The sequence below is a fragment of the Aquarana catesbeiana genome, linkage group LG02 (assembly GCF_042186555.1).
Source record: "Aquarana catesbeiana isolate 2022-GZ linkage group LG02, ASM4218655v1, whole genome shotgun sequence".
Lineage (NCBI taxonomy): Eukaryota > Metazoa > Chordata > Amphibia > Anura > Ranidae > Aquarana > Aquarana catesbeiana.
In genome coordinates, this window is record NC_133325.1 from 414,061,502 (window position 1) to 414,087,771 (window position 26,270).

Here is a 26,270-nt window from a genome sequence, read left to right on the forward strand (position 1 = left end):
CGTGGCAAGATTGGGCACAGATGACATGAAATCATACTGTACAAGGTGCAAGCCTTAATTTAAAAAAAAAAAAAAATGGCTTTACATCCACTTGGTTTGTTTAGGAGTCTTCATATATGTTAGTGAGAATGGGGAAGATTAATCAGAGGCATATGATCTCACTTGAACTCTTTCCAAACAGACACAGTCCCATCTAACTTTACCAGCTTTATGCCTGCACACATGGTTCCAACTCCCATTAGAATGACAACCCTGTAAGAATACAGGAGTTTGTCTAAAAATGCAATCACCTAAGACCAGGAGAGCAGTGCATCCCAATCATCAGTTGTATGTGACAAATGCAATCGCACTGGGCACCATTCTATGAAGAGGACCTGGAGGAAACTTCCAACGGCTTCCCGGTCCTCTGTCCCATTTCTGTTTAATTATCACTTTCTCTGCATGGTAGCAGTTTACACACATGATTTAATGGGGGACATTTAAAAAGAAAATTATTCCGTTTATCAAACAACCCTATTAGTGGCACACTGTGCAATCTCTCACCTACCAAAGACTATATAACAATTTTTCTGTGTAATCATGACTAGTGCACCTGTGGCAAACTGTCACTGATTTCCAAAGAACTGAGACAGATTTATCTCTGTAGAATGGTCACATTTTTAGTGTAAGATACTGTACATAAAATAATCTACCTTTTTTCTTCAATTCCTCCTGAAAAATAGCAGTGCATTTCCTGGGTCTAGGCACAGGGCCGTCTTAATGCATGGACACACCTGAGCACTGCCCAGGGGCCCCATGATAATCCTGTATTACATCATACTTGCCAACTGTCCGGGAATTGCTGGGACAGTCACACTTTTTACTAAGTTGTCCCAGGGTGGCCATTGTATACGACAGTGTCCTAGAATCTGGGCTGTGAGCACAGCGGCAGCCTGTCATTTGCTAAATCTACAAGTGTAATGACATCTTCCCCCACTACTTTTCTCCTGCAGTTTCTGGGTCTTTGCAGGGGTTAAGAAAGAACACCTGAGATGGAGCATCTTACTACTGCTCCTGCTTGTGTGGGCAGCCAATGTACTGCTCTGATCACATATGATAGAAGAGGAGGGCTGGCAGGGATCAGAGCAGTACACATCCCACCCACATAAGCAGTGGTAGTAGTAAGATACTCCGCCTCTGGGATTCTTCCTTAACCCCTGCAGAGTACCAAAAGAGGACTGGAAACTGAGGGGGGAAGGAAGGTTGAGGGGAAAGAAATCGCATTCCAATAGTAAATTTAGCCCAGTGACAGCCTGCCAGAACATGTAAGAACTGTGACAGCAGCTTCCCTGGACTGCTTTGCTTGAGGAGACAATATCTGTGTTATACATTACTCCACCCTATACTGTGTCCTCTAACCCCCCTATATGATGTCCTCCTGACCGCCCCATACCCTGCCCTCCTGCCTGTCTGTACTGTGTTCTTCTACCCCCCCTGTACTGAGCCTTCCTGTCCCCCCCATACTGTGTCCTTCTTCCCCCCTATACTGTGCCCTCCTGTACTGTGTCCTCTTACCCCCTTGTACTCTTCCCTATTGACCCCCCGTACTGTGTACTCTAACCCCCTCTACTGTTCCCTCCTACCTACCCTATTGTAGCCTCCAACACCCCCTTCCTGTACTGTGCAGTCCTGCCCCCTGTACTGTGCCTTTCTGCACCTTCTGTACTATGCCCCCCTGCTCTCAGTATTGTGCCATCCTGACCCCCAGCACCCTCCCGTACTGTGCCCTTTGTGTTGAGTAGTCTTTGATTTATGTCATGCTTTCTTATCATGTAAAATCAAATTTATTGAAAGAGCTAATAAATATATGTTTCATTCTATCAACTATTTATACTTTAATTATTGACAGTAGGTGCTGGTAGGGCCCCCAGTGCATTAGTTTGCCCAGAGGCCCATGATGCTATTAAGATGGCCCTGCCTAGGCACGCCTAAGAAACTGATGCCTCTTCAGATTTGGAGTGAGATTTGGTAACGTCTACTTTACTGCTCACTGATCTCCTTGCTGGAGAGGAAGCTGTACCTGAAGACCTGTAGTAAATCTATGCTTCCTCCATATCTCCTGTTGCTTCTTGACCATTCCTATTTCCCTACCAGATATCGGATGACCAGTCATCAGCGGGGCAGCACTAACATGAATAAAGTAAATAAAGTAAAGTCCTGTACCTCTATCAAGTTGGCAGTCACCACACAGAGACACAGTGTGGAACAAGGCAGTGAAAAAAGATCAGCTGCAGGGATCCCACAGGGATTACTAGTAGTGACTAGTCCTTTAAAGTTGCCTTTATTTTTTGCGCTCAGCTTCTACTTTTCAGGTGCTCTTTAAGTGACTGAATGTGTACAAGCAATCAAAACACCCGATTTGCATATCATTTAGCAATTACAGCTTCCTATTACTATTATTACTATTATTTCCTTTATCAAATTTCCAAGGCAATGCAGCAAGTTCAGTCATCGATATGTAATATAATTATGTTTCAATGTTTCTTTATGTAATGTTTAATGGAAATATATTTTTTCATAATGTTCTGGTGTTATTGTCTGTCTGAGACAACCCCCTTTTTGGATCACAAACGAGTTGCCGCACACAATGAAAATTTATCTAACAACAATAATCACAGAAGTGTCCTCAACTGTGGAAAGCAAATTGGTAAAATAAAGCTTTTAGCATGACCACTACTATAGCCTAATATTTAAAAAAGAAAACATACACACAACCTGACAATATACATTTTTACTGATAATTTTTATCTTCGCTGGAGTTTTCCATTAACCATGCATGGCTAAGGCTCTCTGCTGTTACGTGGTCTCACCAGCATAAATCATATTCATATATAATAATTCTGTGACCAGCTGTATTAGTACACCTGAAAATCATACCATTCACGGTTACCTATTTCAAGCAGCGGTCATTTCTGCTAACAGATACCATGGCGACTAAAATTACTATATTTATTCTACTCCTGCCTTAGAAGAGAAGTCACAGTAGACAAGACAATGCAAAAATTTAGATTTAATTTGAATCCCAAAAATTTAAAATAGCTTTTCAAAATCATGAAAATTAAAAGGCAAATTGAACAAAAAAAAGAAGCCTCATATACAGAGACACATAAATTAAACAGTTTATATTGCAGACAAGCCAGAGTGTGTATAGATTACATATATACAGTCATCTTCTGTAAACAAGGCATTTGTACATTTTTACATTTACAAAAAAGCTCATCACTACCATAGGATACAATAATCCAAATAGGACATAAAGGATTCAATTTGATTTAGCCTTCTTTTATTTCTGTTTTTAACTGTACAAATTCTCTTCATAAAAATATATCTCTGTACAAAATAGTCTATTTATTCTGTTTTGTCCTTTCCACGGGTAGTTTGTGGGTTGCAAAGGGGGAGGCCAGTGGCAGAGCGATGAACTATAACTAGTCCTGATAATGATTGCATTTCAGACTGTAGGAGTTGGGAGCGGCCGGGGCGAAACCAGAGATGGGTCAGTTTACTGTCCACGTATTTAATCTGCTTAACTGTGTTGTGCAAAAGAGTTAAAGCACCAATATAACATGTTGATAAACATATTTATTGTTATTTAATGATGCATTTTTGCCTGTTTATGGTGATGTATTAAAACGGTTAAATTTTTTGCTAATGGTTTGTGAAGCACAACAAAGATGGCAGCATATAAACTCCCATTCCACTGAATGACCATGTCATTTTTAATTTTTAGCAACTTGCACTCTATATAACCACTAAACCCCTGCTTCAGATCCCTTCATAGAGCAACACCAAGGCCCTTCCTTCCAAATATGAAAAAACAAACAAACATAAGCCTTGATTTTAATAAGGCTAAATACCCAAGAGCACAGGAGTTATAGTGTGCCTTTTACAGGCAAGGGGCTATAGACTGGAGTGATGTTTGCACGATTGCCAATTGCCATTAGCTCATATGAAAAATTAGCCCAACCTTGTACAAATAGACCCCAAAGCCAACCATTTTATCTGCAAGGTTGCGCAATGGAACAGAGTTTTACTTGTAGTAGTGCTGCAGAGGAGGGGAGGAATAGAAAGGCCCATGAAATGTTACTACACTAAGGGAGTAGAAGCTGGATTTTGCTTTTTGTGAAGAAAATAACTATATTGAGGCTTCCAAGATTATTATTATTTACGTAAAACAGGCAGAAACACCACCTCTAAAAAAGGAAATATGACAAATGGTAATGTTTACATTTTAAAAATCTAATGATAAATGTCATAATTAACATAATAACGAAATAAAAATACAGATATGGGCTACATTCAAACTTGGTTAATATGTTCTTTTTACTAACAAGTGCAATAAAATATGCTACATATCCCCTGTACAGCAAGTCCCTGTGACACTATAGTACGTAGAGTTAACCAAACAGTTAACAAATGGCTGTGACCGGAACAGTGGTACTGTATAGTGTAGTTAGCAATGCATTGCAGGGAACACAGGGGCTGTGGATCACATAGGTCTATATTTGTGGCAATAAAATATCTTAATGCAGATGTATTGACATAAACATGAATTCAGGACATCATATATTCCTAAAAGAAGACATGTTGTTCTCTTTTTCTGATAGAAATTAACATTAGGCCTTTTTTATGAAGGATTTATAAAGAAAGAATTGTATATGTTGTCAATAGCAACCCTTTTGCACACTTTGAGCATTAAACAGTCAGTTGCTGGTTGCTAAGGGCAATACAGAAATCCTTCTTTCATTCATAAGGCAACTGCCAAACTCATAACCAGAAGCTAAATGTGCCCATACCCAGACCAGTATGACAGTAGTTTACACTTGTTAGGTAAAAACACCCAGAATGGAAATTTTGTTCCATGATGACTTCATGCCCAAACTATCTTTATAATGTGGATACCATATAACAGGATCTTTTAAATGTAACCAGCTTTTGAAGTAAAGATCCAATCCTCACACAGTGACGTTGAATGACCACATCAGCTTTTGTATAGATGCCTATAGTTTGTTAGGCAGAATTCAGTTTTGCCAAACCAAGGATCTTATAAATGGCAGTAGAAGAACAGCATTGCATTTACCAACCAATCAGCTTCTTCCTGTTATATCTCTGGGGCAGATTAAAAAATGAAAAGTAGGATCTGAATGGGTATGTTGGCAACATGCAGTACTTTTTAAAATAATTTTAGTTACCAGACCCCATAGTCATACTGCTGCACAGGAAACAATGCATATCAAAATGAACCAATAGATGCCATGGAGTATAAATATTGAGCAAATTAAAAATCTATGAACAATCCAGTACATAGTAACAGAAGAGGTAGTTGATGCTTTCATCATGAATAATAATATAGTAACACCAATCAGTTAAAACAAAGTGGAAATGTATATATTAAACTTTATATACCTGTATCTTTATAAATTCTATTAATGTATTTAGTTATAATCAATTTATATAGAATGAATTAATAGATGTATTTATCATAAGGAAGTTGCTACACCAACTTTGTTTGAGTTGCATCTATAGAGTGAGATCTGGGTCATTTTTGGTAGAATATAAAAATAAATCTAAGAGTAATACATTGTGATCTTACTGCCTGTTAAAACATTCATAGGAATGAGTGATTTCATTCATTGTCATAGGAAGAGGTAAAGAACCACAGGCTGTCACAATGCCCTACTTGATAAGCCTAGGTTTTCAGTGGCTGCTAAAAGAACATTCAAGATGCCAAACCACTCAACCTATTGAGCTGACCAAAAGCATTTATGCCCCCCCCTACCACCATCCCCAAGTCTGGGACTTGTGCCATAGAGTTTTTATATTGTGATAACATTCTGCTATTATTGAGGGTTTCTATAATTATCCTAGCAGTTTGTACCCTAAAATGTAAAAGTCTCCTAACATACATATATAAAATGTAAAATAAACAGAACCTGCAATGCATTGCTTATGACAATCTCACACCTCTGATTTAACTCTGACTTTTCGAGGTAATGCGGCCAAACTTTTCCTGAATGATGCAACACAGAATATTATATTGGTAAAATGTATTCATCTATAGCTGGAGAAAGGAGTGTCAGTACACGTTTTGTATGTGCTCACAGACCAATGAGATGGGGGTTAGCTTCAGAGCAAAATTTCTGGACAGCTCTCCTTCAAGTGTTGGCTGGTTGAAGACTCCCACGCCAACCTGGGGCTTGGGTTGTAAGGCTGCGCTCCCCTTCCCGCCAACGCCACACAGTCTGTTATGTGCTGCAGGGATCAGGCGGAGAAGAATGGAGGAAAAGCACTTTTTGGAACTTGTTCTTTGCTGAATAAAAATATGTATATTTATATATAGGATTGTTTATATCCACTTCTGACCATCGTTGCATGTATACAAGTTCATTATAAAAGCACTTGCACGGTGTCCCTGGAGGATAAGGACCTCTTGAGGTGGCAGACCTGCCACTTGCGTTGAGACACCTTGTTGTCAAGGCTGCATGAGGCCCTGGCGGATTGGTGCACGGGTGGTTGCCAGTCCACTGCTGACATTGCTTCATCTTTGAACACGGGGTCTTCTCCTGTTTTTTCCTGAATTCACCTGGCCTAGCACAGTTTGGATGTCATCAAAAATGGAGTGGCTACAAGTGGCAGTGGTGATCACAGCTGCCCATTGATGATGTTGCAGGGCGAGGAAAGACAGGATGAAGACTCCAAGAAAACCCAGTTCACTATATGGGAAGAAAGCAACAAATAAGAGAAGCATCTGGACAAAATATAACATTTATTTTAAAACTTGAATTCCCTTGAAATATTTTGGATAGCTATCGAAAAAAGAAATAAAGAGAATGCTCTAAAGGTGAGGTCACACATGCAGCATCTAGCAGAGCTTACAAATTCTGTTAAGAGTGTAAGTATGGTTAGAAGCTATTGCTGCGCCTGCTAGCACTTTTTTAATATGAATAGGTCTGGTGTGAAAAGTTTCCTATTGCAAGGTTCTAAAAAAAAAAAAAAAAAAAAAAAAAGAAGAGCACAGAAAATACCGATGTCCTGAAGTATTTCTTTACTCTAAATGCAGATTTATGTAGTCTCACTAAAATGAAGAATGGTCTTGAGGCATAGTCAACTTATTACTGTGCCATATGAACATCAGCCTTTTCTATTGCAGAGTTCTGATGTCAGAACTTAGTTTACCTCCTGTCAATGTAGAATGTAGGTACCTCGAGCCACACCAGAAAGCCAGAGGGAGATTAGGAAAGTAAACAAGTGGCTGAGGAGCTGGTGTAGTAAGAAGGGGTTTGGGTTCCTGGAGAACTTGGCCATCTTCTCAGTCGGTCACCAGTTCTATAGAAGGGACAGATTGCACCTAAATGAGGAGGGTGCAGATCTGCTGGGAGTAAAGATGGCCGAAAAGTTAGAGGGATTCTTAAACTAGGCGACGGGGGGAGGGTCCAGAGGTAGAGATAGTCAGCAATGAACATATTCCAGAGGGTAGTATTGGGGGCATTAGGGGAAGGTTGACTAAAGCACATAAACCCCGAGGTAAGTATAGTAAGTCTTATTTGCAATCTCGGAACAACCAATAAGAGGAGAGTATGCGACCGGTCTAAACTACGTGGCATGTCCACCAATGCCAGGAGCCTGGCGGACAAGATGGGTGAACTAGAGATACTGTTGAACGAGGAGGATTTAGATTTTGTGGAAATTTCAGAGACCTGGTTCAGCAGCTTTAATGATTGGCTGGTAACCATTCAAGGGTATTTCCTTTATTGCAGGGATAGAGAGGGTAAAAAAGGGGGAGGGGTATGCCTATATATCAAGAATAATGTACAAGTGAATGTGAGAATGACATCAATAAGGGAGCTAGGGAGGAGGTGGAATCCTTATGGGTAGAGCTCCAAAGGGATGAAGCTAAGGGGAAAATAATACTGGGAGTATGCTATAGGCCCCCTAACCTGAGGGAGGAGAGGGAGATGGACCTCCTATCACAATTTGGATTAGCAGCAAGGATGGATAGTGTTATCATAATGGGGGATTTTAATTATCCAGACATAGACTGGGCGGAGGGAACCGCACATTCATCTAAGGCTCACCAGTGCTTAAATGTCTTGCAGGACAATTTCATGGGTCAGATGGTAGATGCATCAACTAGAAACAAGGCGTTACTAGATCTACTGATTACCAACAATACAAACCTGATCACGAATGTGGAAATACGGGGCAATTTAGGAAACAGCGATCACAGGTCAATTGGCTTCAGTATAAATTACACAAATAGGAAACACAAGGTGATCACAATGACACTAAATTTCAAAAGAGCCAACTTCCCTAAACTGCAAAAAATAAAATAAGTAATAGATGCACAACCCACAAAAGGACTAATGTGTACAAAAAACACAAAGGGAAAAGGAATAATTGCACCCTGATGATCAAAATGTGACAAGTGAAATAAAAAATAATTAAATTATTGTGAATGTCCAGATGAATCTCAAATAACCTCTATCCGCATACACAATTTAACATAAACAAAACTGTGCTGAAACAAATAAGGGAACTTCGGTGTTAGCAAAAACACAAAAAAGTCCATAGTTCATTTGGTACAGTTCATATGGAAATGGATTATTCTGATGAAGAGGTCTAATAGGCACAGACAGGAGTCAGCGGTCAGTCACAGGCGTCAACTTCAAACGTCCATCTAGATCCTCTCATCCACCAGTATATCAGACTTCAATACATTCCATAAAACCCACATTCTGCAAATGGAAAATGAAGGCTTCCAAGGGGTAAATCAAGGGTACAAAAAGGAGGGCTTCATGGTGCAGTACATTTTAAAAGGTATTTGTTTATTGTAACACAGCACACAAACATTGGTAAAGAGCAGGCACTTCAACGCGGACAGGAAAAACAGCCGCGGCTCACGCCAGCCGGCTGATGCGCGGTGACGTCTAATCCTCTAGCTCCACCCGACGCTGCGTTTCACCGTATTAGGCATCGACAGGGAAAGGAGGCTAGCCTTCATTTTCCATTTGCAGAATGTGGGTTCTATGGAATGTATTGAAGTCTGATATACTGGTGGATGAGAGAATCTAGATGGACGTTTGAAGTTGTGACTGACCGCTCACTCCTGTCTGTGCCTATTAGACCTCTGTAATAGGGGTCCTACAGTTCCGGTAAGCGGCCACTCGGCCTCCCCTTTTTTTCATTCTTTGACCATCTTGTGGGGCCATATGCAGAAGAAGAAAAATTGGGGCTCTTCATCGGAATAATCCATTTCCATATGAACTGTACCAAATGCACTATGGACTTTTTTGTGTTTTTGCTAAAACCGAAGTTCCTTTATTTGTTTCAACACAGTTTTGTTTATGTTAAATTGTGTATGCGGATAGAGGTTATTTGAGATTCATCCGGACATTCACAATAATTTAATTGTGCAAATTGTGCACATTCTGCAAATGGAAAATGAAGGCTAGCCTCCTTTCCCTGTCGATGCCTAATACGGTGAAACGCAGCGTCGGGTGGAGCTAGAGAATTAGACGTCACCGCGCATCAGCCGGCTGGCGTGAGCCGCGGCTGTTTTTCCTGTCCGCGTTGAAGTGCCTGCTCTTTACCAATGTTTGTGTGCAGTGTTACAATAAACAAATACCTTTTAAAATTTACTGCACCATGAAGCCCTCCTTTTTGTACCCTTGATTTACCCCTTGGAAGCCTTCATTTTCCATTTGCGGAATGTGGGTTTTATGGAATGTATTGAAGTCTGATATACTGGTGGATGAGAGGATCTAGATGGACGTTTGAAGTTGACGCCTGTGACTGACCGCTGACTCCTGTCTGTGCCTATTAGACCTCTTCATCAGAATAATCCATTTCCATATGAACTGTACCAAATGAACTATGGACTTTTTTTGTGTTTTTGCTAACACCGAAGTACCCTATTTGTTTCAGCACAGTTTTGTTTATGTTAAATTGTGTATGCGGATAGAGGTTATTTGAGATTCATCTGGACATTCACAATAATTTAATTATTTTTTATTTCACTTGTCACATTTTGATCATCAGGGTGCACTTATTCCTTTTCCCTTTGTGTTTTTTGTACACATTAGTCCTTTTGTGGGTTGCGCATCTATTACTTATCTTATTTTATAATGATAAAACTGAATATTCCGGTTTTCTTTTAGATTGTAGCACCATTGCATATACATTTTCTATATATTTATTGCATTTTTATTGCATTTTCCATATATTAATTTTTTTGCACTTAGAGGGGTAGCGCGGATTGTCACATTATACATCCCTAAACTACAAACCTTGCTAGAAGATATAAATTGGGATAAAATCTTAGAAACAAAGGACATGGAGGAGAAATGGGTTTGCTTTAAGAGCATATTAAATAAGGGCATTAGCCAATGCATCCCATTGGGAAATAAACTTAAAAGAGCGAACAGAAGTCCTGGATGGTTTAACTCCAATGTAAAAATGCATATAAAAATAAAAGAGAAGGCCTTCAAATATACAAGGCTGAGGGATCATCATCAGCATTCAGACTTTATAAAGAATGCAACAAGATATGTAAAGGTGCAATTAGGAAGGCTAAGATAGAACACAAAAAACACATAGCGGAGGAGAGCAAAAAAAATCCCAAGAAATTCTTTAAGTATATAAAGAGTAAAAAAGGAAGGACAGACCAAATTGACCCTATAAAGAATGAGGAAGGACATCTGGTTACAAAGAATGGGGAGATGGCGAAGGTATTAAATTTATTCTTCTCCTCAGTCTTCACAAGGGACTCGGGGGGGCTTCAGTAGCCAAAACTGCGGTGTTTGTCCTCATGACACATAACAAGAAGCACCCTCATGGCTAACAGAGGACAGAATTAGAGTAATGCTTGGGAAACTTAACATTAATAAATCACCGGGGCCAGATGGCTTGCACCAGAGGGTACTTAGGGAACTTAGTCAAGTTACATAGTTACATAGTAGGTGAAGTCGAAAAAAGACACAAGTCCATCAAGTCCAACCTATGTGTGTGATTATATGTCAGTATTACATGTTATATCCCTGTATGTTGCAGTTGTTCAGGTGCTTATCTAACAGTTTCTTGAAATTATCAATGCCCCCCGCTGAGACCACCGCTTGTAGACGGGAATACCACATCCTTGCCGCTCTTACAGTAAAGAACCCTCTATGTGGTTTAAGGTTAAACCTATTTTCTTCTAATTTTAATGAGTGGCCATGAGTCTTGTTAAACTCCCTTCCGCACAAAAGTTTTATCCCTATTGTGGGGTCACCAGTATGGTATTTGTATATTGAAACCATACCCTCTCTTCTCCAGAGAGAATAAGTTCAGTGCTCGCAACCTTTCCTCATAACTAATATCCTCCAGACCCTTTATTAGCTTTGTTGCCCTTCTTTGTACTCGCTCCATTTCCAGTACATCCTTCCTTGGGACTGGTGCCCAGAACTGGACAGTATACTCTAGGTGCGGCCAGACCAGAGTCTTGTAGAGCAGGAGAATTATCGTTTTATCTCTGGAATTAATCCCTTTTTAATGCATGCCAATATTCTGTTTGCTTTGTTAACAGCAGCTTAGCATTGCATGCCATTGGTGAGCTTATCATCTACTAGGACCCCCGGGTCCTTTTCCATCCTAGATTCCCCCAGAGGTTCTCCCCCAGTGTATAGATTGCATTCATATTTTTGCCAGCCAAATGCATTATTTTACATTTTTCTACATTGAACCTCATTTGCCATGTAGTTGCCCACCCCATTAATTTGTTCAGATCTTTTTGCAAGGTTTCCACATACTGCGGAAAAGTTATTGCCCTGCTTAGCTTAGTATCGTCCGCAAATACAGAGATTGAAGTGTTTACCACATTCTCCAGGTCATTTATGAACAAATTAAACAGGATTGGTCCCAGCACAGAACCCTGGGGAACCCCACTACCCAGCCCTGACCATTTCGAGTACTCCCCTTTTATCACCACCCTCTGAACTCGCCCTTGTAGCCAGTTTTCAATCCATGTATTCACCCTATGGTCCATGTCAACGGAACTTATTTTGTACAGTAAACGTTTATGGGGGAACTGTGTCAAATGCTTTTGCAAAATCCAGATACACCACATCTACGGGCCTTCCTTTATCCAGATGGCAACTCACCTCCTCATAGAAGGTTAATAGATTGGTTTGGCAAGAACGATTCTTCATGAATCCATGCTGATTACTGCTAATGATACCGTTCCCATTACTAAAATCTTGTATATAGTCCCTTATCATCCCCTCCAAGAGTTTACATACTATTGATGTTAGGCTAACTGGTCTGTAATTCCCAGGGATGTATTTTGGGCCCTTTTAAAATATTGGTGCTACATTGGCTTTTCCCCAATCAGCTGGTACCATTTCAGTCAGTAAACTGTCAGTAAAAATTAGGAACAATGGTCTGGCTATTGAATTTCAAAAGAGACAACTTCCCTAAACTTCAAACCTTGCTAGAAGGCATAAATTGGGATAAAATCTTAGGAACAAAGAACACGGAGGAGAGATGGGTTTGCTTTAAGAGCATATTAAATAAGGGCATTAGCCAATGTATCCAATTGAGTAATAAATTTAAAAGAGCGAACAAAAGTCCTGGATGGCTTAACTCCAATGTAAAAATGCATATAAAAGCAAAGGAGAAGGCCTTAAAAAAATATAGGGTTGAGGGATCATCATCAGCATTGGAAACAAATCAGTTTCCAGGTTTTATTGCCAAAGCTTAATTGAACAAGCTGAAGTGAGAAGCTGATTGGCTACCATGGACAGCTGCACGCGATTCTGAGTGCACCAGTTTTAGTAAATCTCCCCCCAATATGTTCATAACCACTATACACCTTTATATTTACTTACCTGATGAAGGGCAGGTGCTATACAGCCGTGCACACTGTGCTTACAGTGAACTCAGTCTCATTTGCCACTATTTCTGTGGGTTGTACATTCCGTTCATACATTGGGTTCTCAAATGTGGCCCGGCCATTTGTATTCTCATGTCCGGCAAAGCCATTAAATGGAACCTTCGGTCTTCTGCTGAGACAAACATCAAATTAGTCAATTAAACCAATGTAAACAGCTTCACTGAGGCCTATATCTGAGTATATTGTACCGATAACAGATAAATACATCCACAAACTTCAATTGTTTTACATTATTTAAACTTTACCGAGATAAAGGTGATTTAGGGCCCATGGGCTTAAAAGACAACCTTGTGCTTGGGAAAAGTAGAAAACTAGGAGGTGTGATATGGCAGGCCCTTTTAACACCACAGATTCTTTCCAGATAGGTAGAGACTGCTGTTGTAGATATAGTTGTAATCTAATTTTCTGACACAGCCAACACCCCCTCTACTTTGCTTTTACTTTTATACTAATGCCACAATTTCATGTACAATAGGTGAGCCATTTAATTTTATCTTTAGGTTATTTTTCTGGAATTTGCACATAATGGTTTTCATTAACAATGAAGAAACTCATCGGGGTTGATTTGTTAACATTGGAGAGTGCAATCTGGTGCAGCTGTGCGTGGTAGCCAATCAGCTTCTAACTTTAACTTTTTCAATTGCTGATTGTTTTCTATGCACAGCTGCACCAGATTTTGCACTCTCCAGTTTTAGTAAATCGACCCTATAGTGTGTTAATGATTTTATAATTAAACTTGGTTTACAGAGGAAACGGGGCATTCATGAATGTAGAATCCTAACTCTTAAATTTAGAAATCTTAAAGTAGAACTATGAACTTCCTTTGAAAAATATTTGCTGCTGCATTTAATTTTTCTTAGTCCACTTGCAAAGTTCCACAAGCATCTCTTGAGTCTGGAAGTTTGCCTAATGCAGCTTCCTGCAATTGTGTAGCAACAATGCTGCACTGTTCCTGAATTCTGAGCAGTGTTGCTGCACTCATTTGTAGCTAGCACTACAGTGTAATAAAAAGAATCTTGCACCTACCGCTGTGAAGACTAGTATCTGGCAGGGTGAGTGTGTGAGACACAGTCATGAATGGATAATATTTTGAGGCTTGTAAATGTTACAGTAACTGGATATGTTACTTGTTTACTTGTTTAGACTGTCATACAGGAGCCTTTGTAATTTACATGTATTTGTACTTTAAATTGATGTAGGCATTTGCAGACCAGAGTTAGCTGTTTATTTTACATATATTTCCCTAATAAAGCTAAAGTCAGATGAGAGTGGTTGTTTTTTTCTGTTTTTTTTTTTTTTTTATTTGAATACTGTATTAGGAAATATAGAAACATAGAAGAGTGATGGCAGAAAACTACCAAGTGGTCCATCACATCTGCCCTACTTTTTATTATTGTATGCTTTTTTATGTCTGAGTATAGATCTATGATTTTCCCAAGCATGTTTGAATCTAGGTACATTTCTACCTTATCAAAAGATCAAGACACTAATTCACTGTAATTATCTTATATTGATCTAGTATTCTACAATACATTTTCCTGGCGCACAATTAAAATACCTGTGTTTGTAGAGATATAGGACAAAACCAGCAATAATGAGAGCTATAAAAGGCACAAGAATAGCAGCGGCCACTGAGCTGCTGTTTGATGGAAAGTGTCCTATGGTGTCAGGATTGGTCTCTAGTAATCTTCTATCTATAACAACAAAAGACACAGAGACATGTCAATAAGATTAAAAACAAAAAAACAAAAACAAATTACTAAGCACAGATTACAATCTGCTTTATGGAAAAGAGTTACAAGTTATGCATGTAAACCTGTTAGTACATATCATTTAAACACGCTTCATAAAAGAAAATGCAGGTGCTTGTACATACTTTGAGTTAACCTAGGGCCTTATTTCATGCAGAGAAGCACAAGTGTTGGCACAGCACCTTCCACCCGATGGAATTGCCAATTGGTCCTTAAACACAGATTTTCCTGGATATGGGCTTTAAATTTGGGCATTTCATCGTTCATGAGTTGCTGCTGAACGATAAACTAGATAGAGGATTTATCTAGAAAGGCTATTAATTAATTATTACAATAATAGAGCTAAAAAGCTACCCCAAGCGTGGTTTGCCTTTGAGGAAGATGGCTGCTTAAACTTCGAGCTCCATCAGACAATAGTCAAAACTTAGCTTAACCAAGGAACACCGCAACAAGACAGCCACACACAATGGGGACCTCATCCCGTGGAAACTCGATGACCAGATCCCGCTCTCCACGAGACCTTAGCGGGCACATTAGCCAGAACGATCCCAGAGATATTCCAAACACAGGCGGCCAACATGGCGACGCCGCCTTCAGCCTCGGCTCCCATGCTCCACCACAACGTGATCAGCCTTACCCCCACTGAGCCGCCTCCTGCTTCTGCTGAAGGGAACCCGACATCGAGCCAGCAGCCGAGCCTACACGATCTCCGCATGATAGCGGCTGACATAAAGGACACTCTGTTTGCGGCCATTACTGACCTCCACCATGAAATCCAGTCAATAGCGGGCAGAGTACATGAAGTGGAACACACCACTGCACACCAAAAAACAGCTATGTGGAGGATTCACCACACTGTGGGCACACATACCCTGCAGCTCTGAGACCTCCAGCAGCATGTGGAGGACCTGAACCAGGGAGGCGACACAACTTGAGGGTGAGAGGCCTCCCTGAGACAGTTGAGCCTGAACAGATTCTCCCACAGTAACAGGCCTATTCAACCACCTCCTCGACAAGCCCCCACAGACACCCATCAACATGGAGCGCATACACAGGGCCCTCAGAGCACGAGGCAGAGACAAAGACCCACTGCGGGACATCGTATGCTGCCTGAACGACTTCAAGTTCAAGGAAGAAATCCTCCGGAAAGCCGCAACAGGACACAACTGTCTCATGAGGGGCACAAAGTACACATCTACCAAGATTTCTCGGCCATCACTCTCAAGCACCGCAAAGACCTGCGTCCCCTCCTGGACGTCCTTCGAACCAAGGGAATCCACTATTGGTGGAAGTTGCCATTCAGCCTGTCAGCTACCCACCAAGGCCACATAGCCATACTGATGGTCCCACAAGAATTAGACGCCTTTTGCCAAACGCTCAACATCCCAACTGTGAAAGTCCCCAGTTGGTATGTGCACTTCAACACCCCAAGCCTAAAACAACATGTGGCTAGAGAGGTGCTGATGGAAGCACAGGATGTGCGATACCGGAGACACTGCTTGCCATCCGGCACAAGACCCATTCCAGTCCTGATGGCTCAACGCCAGCACCCGAGCCCCGTGAAAGCTCCCCTGCCTCACAGAGCACGCCGTGACTACTAAACTGACCTCTGCCATATGGACCCAGGACAGATAAGTACACATAACTTCTTGTTTTTCCCCCTGTCCATGTTTGGTACTCTGCTAGGCCTAAAAGCTGCAAAACTTATCACTACAGTCTTACCTGCTGAGATGGGACTGAATTCCACCCACAACCTCCTATAATGCAGCACGCCATAGGGAGCTACAACAGCAGCAAGTTGGTATCAGTTCCCAACATAGCCCCCACTTTGTTCCCTCATACCCCATATACCATATACCCCTGAGAGATCAGCTATTCTCTCCCCCAGCAGCTGCTCACCATTACACACTCATGAAGGGGTAGCGCACGATGACCACCCCTGATCCAGGTTCCTTTATACCCATTGAACCATGTATGCCTACACCTGAAGGATCATAGGCTTCCACACTCGGGCAAGTGAGCAAGCTCTCGCCTGTCGCCGGGCTACCTTCTCCTGCACTTTCCCTTTTACTCCTAGACTCCCCATTCCTTTCCCACCCCCATATTGACTCCCTTCATATCCCTTATCCCCTTCCCCATCCCAGTATCCTCCCAAGCTTAAACCACAACCTGATCCCTGTCTGCCTCCTTGCCACAGCTCTCAAGACCTAACTAACAATGGTTTTAAGAGGCTTACTTTGACCGTCCGAGGTACTCTCCACAACCGCAAAATCATTTCACTTAACGCAAGAGGACTAAATATACCAGAAAAACGCTCCCAGCTGCTCCTCACGATGCAACTGAACAAAGCTGACGTGATAATTTTGCAGGAAATGCACTTCCGCACTGACTCTATACCGAAACAAATGAATCGATACTATCCAACTACATACCATGCATCCAACCGAACGTCCAAATCAAAAGGTGTCTCCATACTCTTGGCAAAACACTGCCTCTTTCAACTCACTGACACGCTAGTTGACGAAGACGGTAGATTTCTCTTTCTGAAGGGGTCATACCTTGGCATAAAGATCACCTTAGTGAATGTATACGCACCAAATAGCCACCAGGTTACATTCTTTCGTGACATAACTAAAGCACTTACCGTATTTCAAGAAGGCACCCTTATCCTAAGAGGCGATTTTAATGTCTCCCTGAACCCTCTCCAAGACACCTCTAACGGCGCATCCTCTCTCCCCTATGCCGCTCTACGATCCATTAAATCTCAACTACGAGACCTGTTGCTCCATGACTCTTGGCGCATGTTAAGCCCCAACGGCAGAGACTTCACCTTCTTTTCAGCCCCACACAATAGGTACTCCAGAATCAATTATCTATTTATCTCACAGAACGATCTGCCCTTCCTTAAATGTACATCCATCGACCCCATGTTCCTATCAGATCACCACCCCATCTCCATGACTATCTCGTTTCCAAAGGTACACAATCGTCCATAGTCCTGGAGATTAGACCCCTCTCTGCTCACAGACCTCTCTATTGTAGAGGAGGTTAAGCTCTTCATCAAACAATACTTCACGGAGAACAAACCCACCGATACCTCCCCCGTTATTACCTGGTAAGCCCACAAATGCGTGATATGGGGCATCCTAATTGCAGCAGCTGCCAAACGAAAACGGGAGAAACAGAAATATTTCCTTGAACTTACCACCCAAATTCAAAAGCTGGAGGGTGCACATAAACGTATGCACCCTTATACAAACCAGGATGGAACTTCTGGAAATACTTGGCAAACAACTAAAACGCAAATATATCCTATCTCAAAAAGTTTACTGTGAATATGGCAATAAAGCTGGAAAATTATTAGCTAGAGCTCTACAAGCTAAGAGAGCTGCCTCAACGATACACTCCCTGGCAGATGCATGGGGATGTAAAATTAATTCATCCCCTGACATAGCCAAGCAATTTGTCGACTATTACTCACAACTATATAACCTACCCCCAATGGACCCATCAAAAGACAATACATCAAGGAAACAATTAATTACTGATTTCTTAAAACAATATAGTCCTGCCCCAATATCAAACACCCTGGCTCAAGAACTAGACAGCCCTCTCTGACAGGAAAAGAAGCTGAACTAGCACTGAAACAAATGAAACCGGGCAAAAGTCCGGGTCCAGATGGACTAACAGTGGGATATTATAAGACCTGCTCAGAACTCCTCACCCACTTCTTTATCTCGGCTTTTAACTCCTTCGCATCACCGTCCGAGCTCCCATGGGACTTATTGACAGCCCACATAGCGGTAATTCCGAAACCAGGGAAAGAGTCCTCCCTGGTCACCAGCTATAGACCAATCTCATTACTGAACGTGGACCTTAAGTGGTTTGCCAAAATGCTAGCCAATCGACTTCTTCCCTTACTTCCCTAGCTGGCCGGTCTTGACCAAGTTGGTTTTATTTCAGGTAGGGAAGCAAGAGACAACAAACTCAAGGCCATTAACATTCACCACTGGATCACAACTAATCACCCCCAGTGGTTTCTTCTTTTCCTAGACGCAGAGAAGGCATTCGATAGAGTGGCCTGTGACTAAATGACGGAAGCATTAAAGTCCATTGGTCTTCTCTACCGAATGCTAAACTTTATACTCACACTCTACTCTAATCCCACAGCAAGATTCAAGGTAAACTGCCAACTATCGGATGCCTTCTCAGTTTTGAACGGAACACGCCAGGGGTGCACCCTATCCCCACTGATCTTTGTCCTTACCCTTGAACCACTACTAGGACGCATTAGAGCAAACACGGATATCAAGGGAATCGTAATAGGTCAACATACCTACAAACTAGCCGCCTTTGCGGACGACATCCTACTCTTCCTTACTGAACCGCTTACGACAATCTCAAACTTACTTAAGCTCTTCAGTCCCGGAAGATTTGGCTGCTGACCAGGCCATTTTTTGTGATACAGCACTGTGTCGTTTTAACTGACAGTTGCGCGATCGTGCAATGCTGTGCTCAAACAAAATTGACGTCCTTTTTTCCCCACAAATAGAGCTATGTTTTTGTGGTATTTGTTTACACACACAGATCCCGGTTCTCGCTCTGTCATGAGCGATCGCGGGTGCCCGGTGGTCATTGCGCCCACTGGGCACTCGCATCGCCTCCTAGTGGCCAAAAGCTGAAGCGACGTAAGGTAATGTCGTTTTGCCCAGGGGAGCCAACCTGCCGCAGTACAACTGCAGCGGCTGGTCAAAAGGGGTTAAAGACTTTAACACCTTCAAAGCTCTAACCAACTTACAAATCAATTTTACAAAATCCAATGCCCTATATATGACTTTACCCTTATATACCTGCTGACACTGCCAATCAAATTTGCAGTTTAAGTGGAATAAACATGCAATCACGTATCTAGGCATCCAGCTACCATCCTCCCTCGCAGACCTTTACTCCACTAACTAATACACAACATATTAGGGGATCTGAAGTCGTGTTCCACTGGACTTTTCTCTTGGTTTGGCTGTGCCGCTATCATTAAAATGAACATTCTACCCAGAATTCTATACCTATTACAAACTGTCACAATAAAATGTCCAACCACATTCTTTTCAACATACCAGAAAGCATGTGCAGACTTCATTTGGAGCACATCACGTCCGAGATTAAGCTATTCCATACTTACCATCCCTAAATTCAAAGAAGGCATAGGACTCTCAGACCTACAAAAATACCACCAAGCTTGCCATCTGGCCAGAATTATTGACTGGAACATTCACTCCAAGGTTAAAGCTTGGGTTCAGCCGGAACAATACATGTCCTCTCGCCCGCTGTTCCAAACCCTGTGGATAGCCCCAAAACACACCCCTCTGAAATGCAAAAATCACCCACTCATTCACCTGACATTAATTTCCTTTCGTGAAACTTGCAGCAAGCATAAAATATCCACGCCACTAGGCCCCGTGACTCCACTACGTCCCAACCCAGACTTTTCACCTGGAACCTCTACATCCTTTCTAACAGAATCATGGCCACACCACATCGTTCAAGCAGAACATTGATTCGAAAGAGGCCACCTCATCCCCCAATCCAAACTAGCTACACTGATGACAAATGGCACATTTCCTTTTTGGACATATGTTCAAATCAGACACTTTCTTGACAAACCCGAACTACAACCTGACTGGGCGAGAGAACTCACCCCTTTCGAAACGCTCTGCTTGAAAACTGAGCTCCAATGTCACTTAATTTCCTATACAAACGCAATGCTATTCACAGACCAAAATCCCAAATCTAACTGGGCCAGCCATCTGTGTGAACTAGAACTATCAATCGATCTATCGGACCAAGACTGGGAAAATATATAAATATGTATACATAAATATGTATACACAAAGGAAAGGAATGTGTATGCACAAGAGAATGCATTCAAAATATTCTCAAGATGGTATGGAACCCCTCTTAGGTTACACAAAATCTATCCTTTGCTTTCCTCAAACTGTTGGAGATGTGAGGGGGGGCTGGGATCGCTTTTACATATCTGGTGGACATGTCCTAAATTACAACCTTTCTGGAAAGAGGTTCACTGACTTACAAACCAGATAACCACTTACACGCTCGATTACTCACCAGTGCAATTTTTGCTACACCACTCTTTGACCCCGAAAAAAGTTTACCTTCACTCACTTGCCATGTATATGGTAAATGCAGCGAAGAAGTGTATCCCAGCTAAATGGCGCTCCCCAGAACCGCCGTCTGTAGCAGACTGGTTTAGATGCATACAAAAAAACGCGGAAATGCAGGAACCAGTACATCAAGCAAAAGACACCCCCTCCAAATTTAGCAAACATTGGTCTTGCTGGTTACACTTCATCATGACGGACAAATACAAACAAGCTCTGACCGGAAATAACCTCTGGAGCTGTGGCAGGGAGACGGAACAAGTAACACTCCGGGTTTCCCCTTCCACCATTCTCATCAGCATAATACCAGAAAACAATTAAATACTCTTTAGTCACCCTCCCCGACAAATTGTCCCCCTCCTCCCCCCCCATTGCACCCCTAATCCTAACCCTCTATCCCAACGTCACAGATCCCCACACCAGAATCTAGGTGCAAGATCCACTATAAAAACGACTATATTTCATACCACCTGTTGATCTCTGAAAGAGCGAAGAAACAATGAATCTTATTTGACCATTTGCCTATTACCAAGTGATATACGTTATATGATTCCATATGTATTCTATCTTGAATGGATATATTGTTCCATCCGTATGTACAGTATCTCACAAAAGTGAGTACACCCCTCACATTTTTGTAAATATTTTATTTAGGGCTGCGGAAATTAACGATTAATTCTTCGATTAATGTAAATTTTTTTGATCGATCAAAATTTTTTTGATCGGTAGGCTGCAGCGCAGAGCTCCGCTCCATCATCCTCCTCCTCCACTATATGTCATACACAGTCTGTGGGCATCTCCCGCTGCGTGTCTCCAAGTTAGGTGTGAAAACTTTGGCAGTGCTGTGAGAAAAGTCCCGCCCTCCTCCTAGATCAGCTTGTGTGATAGACGCAGTGTTCTGTCTATCATACGAGCTGATCTAGGAGGAGGGCGGGACTTTTCTCACAGTGCGGCCAAAGTTTTCACAGTCAACTCAGAGACACACAGCGGGAGATGCTCGCAGACTGTAATCCAGGCACTGACTACAGTGAGGCTGCGGTTATGGGCATGGTGAAACTGCATTATTGGCATGGTGAGACTGCATTATGGGCACTGTGAGACTGCATTATGGGCACGGTGAGGCTGCCATTATAGGCACGGTGAGACTGCCATTATGGGCACGGCAAGGCTGCGATTATGGGCATGGTGAGACAGCATTATGGGCACGGTGAGGCTGCGATTATGGGCACAGTGAGGCTGCGATTATGGGCACGGTGAGACTGCATTATGAAAACGGTTAGGCTGCGATTATGGGCACGGTAAGTCTGAGATTATGGGCACAGTGAGACTGCATTATGGGCATGGTAAGGCTGCAATTATGGGCATGGTGAGGCTGTCATTATGGACATGGTAAGGCTGAGATTATGGGCACGGAGTGTGACGTCCTAGCCATGCCCCGTTATGTCCAGCTTCGGCCGTTGCCATAACAACGGTGCTAAATCAGCTAAAAGTAGTTGGATCTGTATGTGCATTATAATTAATCGAAATTAATCGATTAATCGATTTAAAAAAAAAAACGATTAACCGAACACAAAAATTTTAATCAGTAACAGCCCTAATTTTATTACATCTTTTCATGTGACGACAATGAAGAAATTACACTTTGCTACAATGTAAAGTAGTAAGTGTACAGCTTGTATAACAGTGTAAATTTGCTGCCCCCTCAAAATAACTTAACACAAAGTCAAATAATGTCTAAACCGCTGGCAACAAAAGTGAGTACACCCTAAGTGAAAATGTCCAAATTGGGCCCAAAGTGTCAATATTTTGTGTGGCCACCATTATTTTCCAACACTATCTTAACCTTCTTGGGCATGGAGTTCACCAGAGCTTCACAGGTTGCCACTGGAGTCCTCTTCCACTCCTCCATGACGACATCACAGAGCTGTTGGATGTTAGAGACCTTGCGCTCCTCCACCTTCCATTTGAGCATGCCCCACAGATGCTCAATAGGGTATAGGCCTGGAGACATGTTTGGCCAGTCCATCACCTTTACCCTCAGCTTCTTTAGCAAGGCAGTGGTCGTCTTGGAGGTGTGTTTGGGGTCGTTATGTTGAAATACTGTTCTGCGGCCCAATCTCCAAAGGGAGGGGATCATGCTCTGCTTCAGTATGTCACAGTACATGTTGGCATTCATGGTTCCCTCAATGAACTGTAGCACCCCAGTTCCGGCAGCACTCATGCAGCCCCAGACCATGACACTCCCACCACCATGCTTGACTGTAGGCAAGACACACTTGGCTTTGTACTCCTCACCTGGTTGCCGCGATACACGCTTGACACCATCTGAACCAAATAAGTTTATCTCGGTCTCATCAGACCACAGGACATGGTTCCAGTAATCCATGTCCTTAGTCTGCTTGTCTTCAGCAAACTGTTTGTGGGCTTACTTGTGCATTATCTTTAGAAGAAGCTTCCTTCTGGGATGACAGCCATGCAGGCAAATTTGATGCAGTTTGCAGAGTATGGTCTGAGCACTGACAGGCTGACCCCCACCCCTTCAACCTCTGCAGCAATGCTTTCAACACTCATATGTCTATTTCCCAAAAGCAACCTCTGGATATGACGCTGAGCACGTGCACTCAACTTCTTTGGTCGACCATGGCAAGGTCTGTTCTGAGTGGAACCTGTCCTTTTAAACTGCTGTATGGTCTTGACCACCGTGCTGCAGCTCTGTTTCAGGGTCTTGGTAATCTTCTTATAGCCTAGGCCATCTTTATGTAGAGCAACAATTCTTTTTTTCAAATCCTCAGAGAGTTCTTTGCCATGAGGTGCCATGTTGAACTTCCAGTGACCAGTATGAGAGAGTGAGAGCGATAACACCAAATTTAACACACTTGCTCCCCATTCACACCTGAGACCTTGTAACACTAACGAGTCACATAACACCGGGGAGGGAAAATGGCTAATTGATCTAATTTGGACATTTTCACTTAGGGGTGTACTCACTTTTGTTGCCAGCGGTTTAGACATTAATGGCTGTGTGTTGAGTTATTTTGAGGGGGCAGCAAATTTACACTGTTATACAAGCTGTACAGTCACTACTTTACATTGTAGCAAAGTGTCATTTCTTCAGTGTTGTCACATGAAAAGATATAAGAAAATATTTACAAAAATGTGTCGGGTGTACTTACTTTTTTGAGATACTATATAACACAGCTGCTGCGCCTGCATTTATGCTCTCAACTGTTATGTCTTACATATCTTCAATAAAAACTTTATAAAAAAAAAAAAAAAAAAAGCTACCCCAAAGTTATAGTTGCTTTATCTGTAAATCATTCTATCATGAAAAGAAATGGCTCCCATAACACTCTGTTCTTATGCAGACTATATACAGTAGGCTGACAGAAACCATACAAACTAGGTAGAAATACTGACACTGCACTTGTTTGCTATCATTCAAGGTGTTCTTTTTTGCAAGCTTGATTACTTCATCTTTAGATTCACATTATAAATCTATCTTATAATGATATCTTTATTACATAATTACTTGACAGAAGAATAGGCAGAGGTGAGCAGTTAAGTCTGTGGTTTACCACAAGAGGGTACAACCAAGAATAGAAGGCCAAAGGTGGATGTAAAACATGGGGCATAATCCAAAAGCAAAGGAGAGTGTAAAATATGTATATAAATATGTGTGCATATGTGTGCTGGAAAGTAGTGTAACAAACCACACTTCACCAGCATATACAATTTATTTTTGGAAAGCCAAGCCTCCTTTGACCTCCCCAAAACAGAAGCTCTGTCTTCATTGAAGCTAACTCTGTGACTGGCCTTCTTTTGGGTTGTGAAATTTAGTATGGTACAGCTGCTACTCTGCAACCACAAAATAGGTGAAAAAGGGAAACGTCACAATAAAGTTAGCAGGGGATCCCATTCCCCCTAGTTCTCTCTAGCTATGATACATCAGGTAATCTATTACAGATGGATTGCAACCTTTTGTTTTTCATTAAAATGGCAATGCAGATTTACACAATTTATCCTTGGAAAGAAGCAGATTCACCTTATTTTAATGATATAAAGCAAACAGCACATGGATTAACATATCCTACTTACAGGTGTATTTCTTACTATTGGCTAACTTCACTTGTGTAGCATTTATCCCTTTATCCTCACATACAATGGCGAAAACCAGTTAAGTCAGCAAGGTTTACCTATTCTCTGGAATCCAAACTGGCCAAATCCTTTTCCACGCACAAATCCTTGGTAGATGTATGTTCCTCCGGCAGTTTCAGAAGAGATCTATAGTTTAGAGTAAAGATAATCATGTTTGTACATGAACATTATCATGAAACCTATTGCTAAAGGAAGCCAAGCACAGAAACTACTTTTTAAAAATGGTACTCTTGTCAATGTTGTTAAGCAGAAACTCTGCTGGAAAAGAAGCCACTTTTAAGTGCCTGTAGGCTGGTTCATCTCAGAGGCACTGAAATCTGCGGTGTTCTGTTATGCAAATCTCAATGGCCTCATCCCTTTCCATATTCTGTGCCTCTTGATTGGCCCACTACTATGATGGGCAACCTCATTGACCAATAGTGAGGCAAAAGAGACAGCTCAAGGGTCTTTGTAAAGACAAAGCTAAATCTTCTTGACGGTATCAGCATTTAAATGAATGTGAAAGGTACATTTTATGATTTTATATTTTTTGTCATAAACCACCTAAGGTGAACATAGTTACCCCCAGCTGTTGCAATGAAAACACATTCATTAAATAGATTTATAATTGCAGTTGGGGTTGCTTTAGTAAAATATCTGCTACATCTTTATGCACTTATTTTTGCAAAAAAAAAAAAAAATTAAGTTACATTTTGATCATGTGCTTTGATCCTCTGCATAGCTGTCATTGTCCTGTCACATCATGGTTTTATCACAAAATGGAAATGCAATAAATGGAAATGTGAAAAGAGCTTTAGTTTGAATGGTTAAAGCTAGGTGGTTATCTGGTTTTAAAATGCAGTTATCATAGGATTGCACATGTCGTGTTTTAGACATGAAATCTGTAGAATTAACAGTACTGAAATATAGCATGTGACAGCAGATAAGAGGCGCTTGTCCTTTCCCTATCTTCTGTACAGCTAAGAGACAATTAGATCCATAGCCTTCATTTATATTCAGGATAGCTCAGTGTCTACCCCAAGCATTCATATCTTTAGTGTGTTACAATGACAATGAGGACTGTCCTTAGCATTCCATCATCTCTTTACTTTTTTCTCTACTTTTTTGTGCATTCAGCAGTCATTGGCCATATGAGGCAATCACCTGCATGTCTGATTACGCTGACAGTTTTAAAAATACTGGAGGTGAATTATAATATTTATTATGCAAATTATACTTTTTTTTCCA

At 41.5% G+C, this 26,270-nt stretch overlaps 1 protein-coding gene across 3 annotated transcripts in view; it reads right to left on the reverse strand.

Moving 5' to 3' along the window:
- Nucleotides 1-3,034: 3,034 nt before the first annotated feature.
- Nucleotides 3,035-26,270, reverse strand: part of CSMD2 (CUB and Sushi multiple domains 2) — a 1,533,565-nt gene continuing 1,510,329 nt past the window's right edge. For 2 of the 3 annotated variants that reach the window (XM_073615428.1, XM_073615430.1), the window contains 4 exons: nucleotides 25,082-25,169; nucleotides 14,520-14,655; nucleotides 12,897-13,073; nucleotides 3,035-6,749 (listed from right to left, as the gene is read on the reverse strand). In XM_073615428.1, the coding sequence (XP_073471529.1) occupies nucleotides 12,914-13,073; nucleotides 14,520-14,655; nucleotides 25,082-25,169 (384 nt within the window). In that variant the 3' untranslated portion in view covers nucleotides 3,035-6,749; nucleotides 12,897-12,913. The remainder of the gene's footprint in view (nucleotides 6,750-12,896; nucleotides 13,074-14,519; nucleotides 14,656-25,081; nucleotides 25,170-26,270) is intronic. The other variant, XM_073615429.1, reaches the window with a different exon arrangement.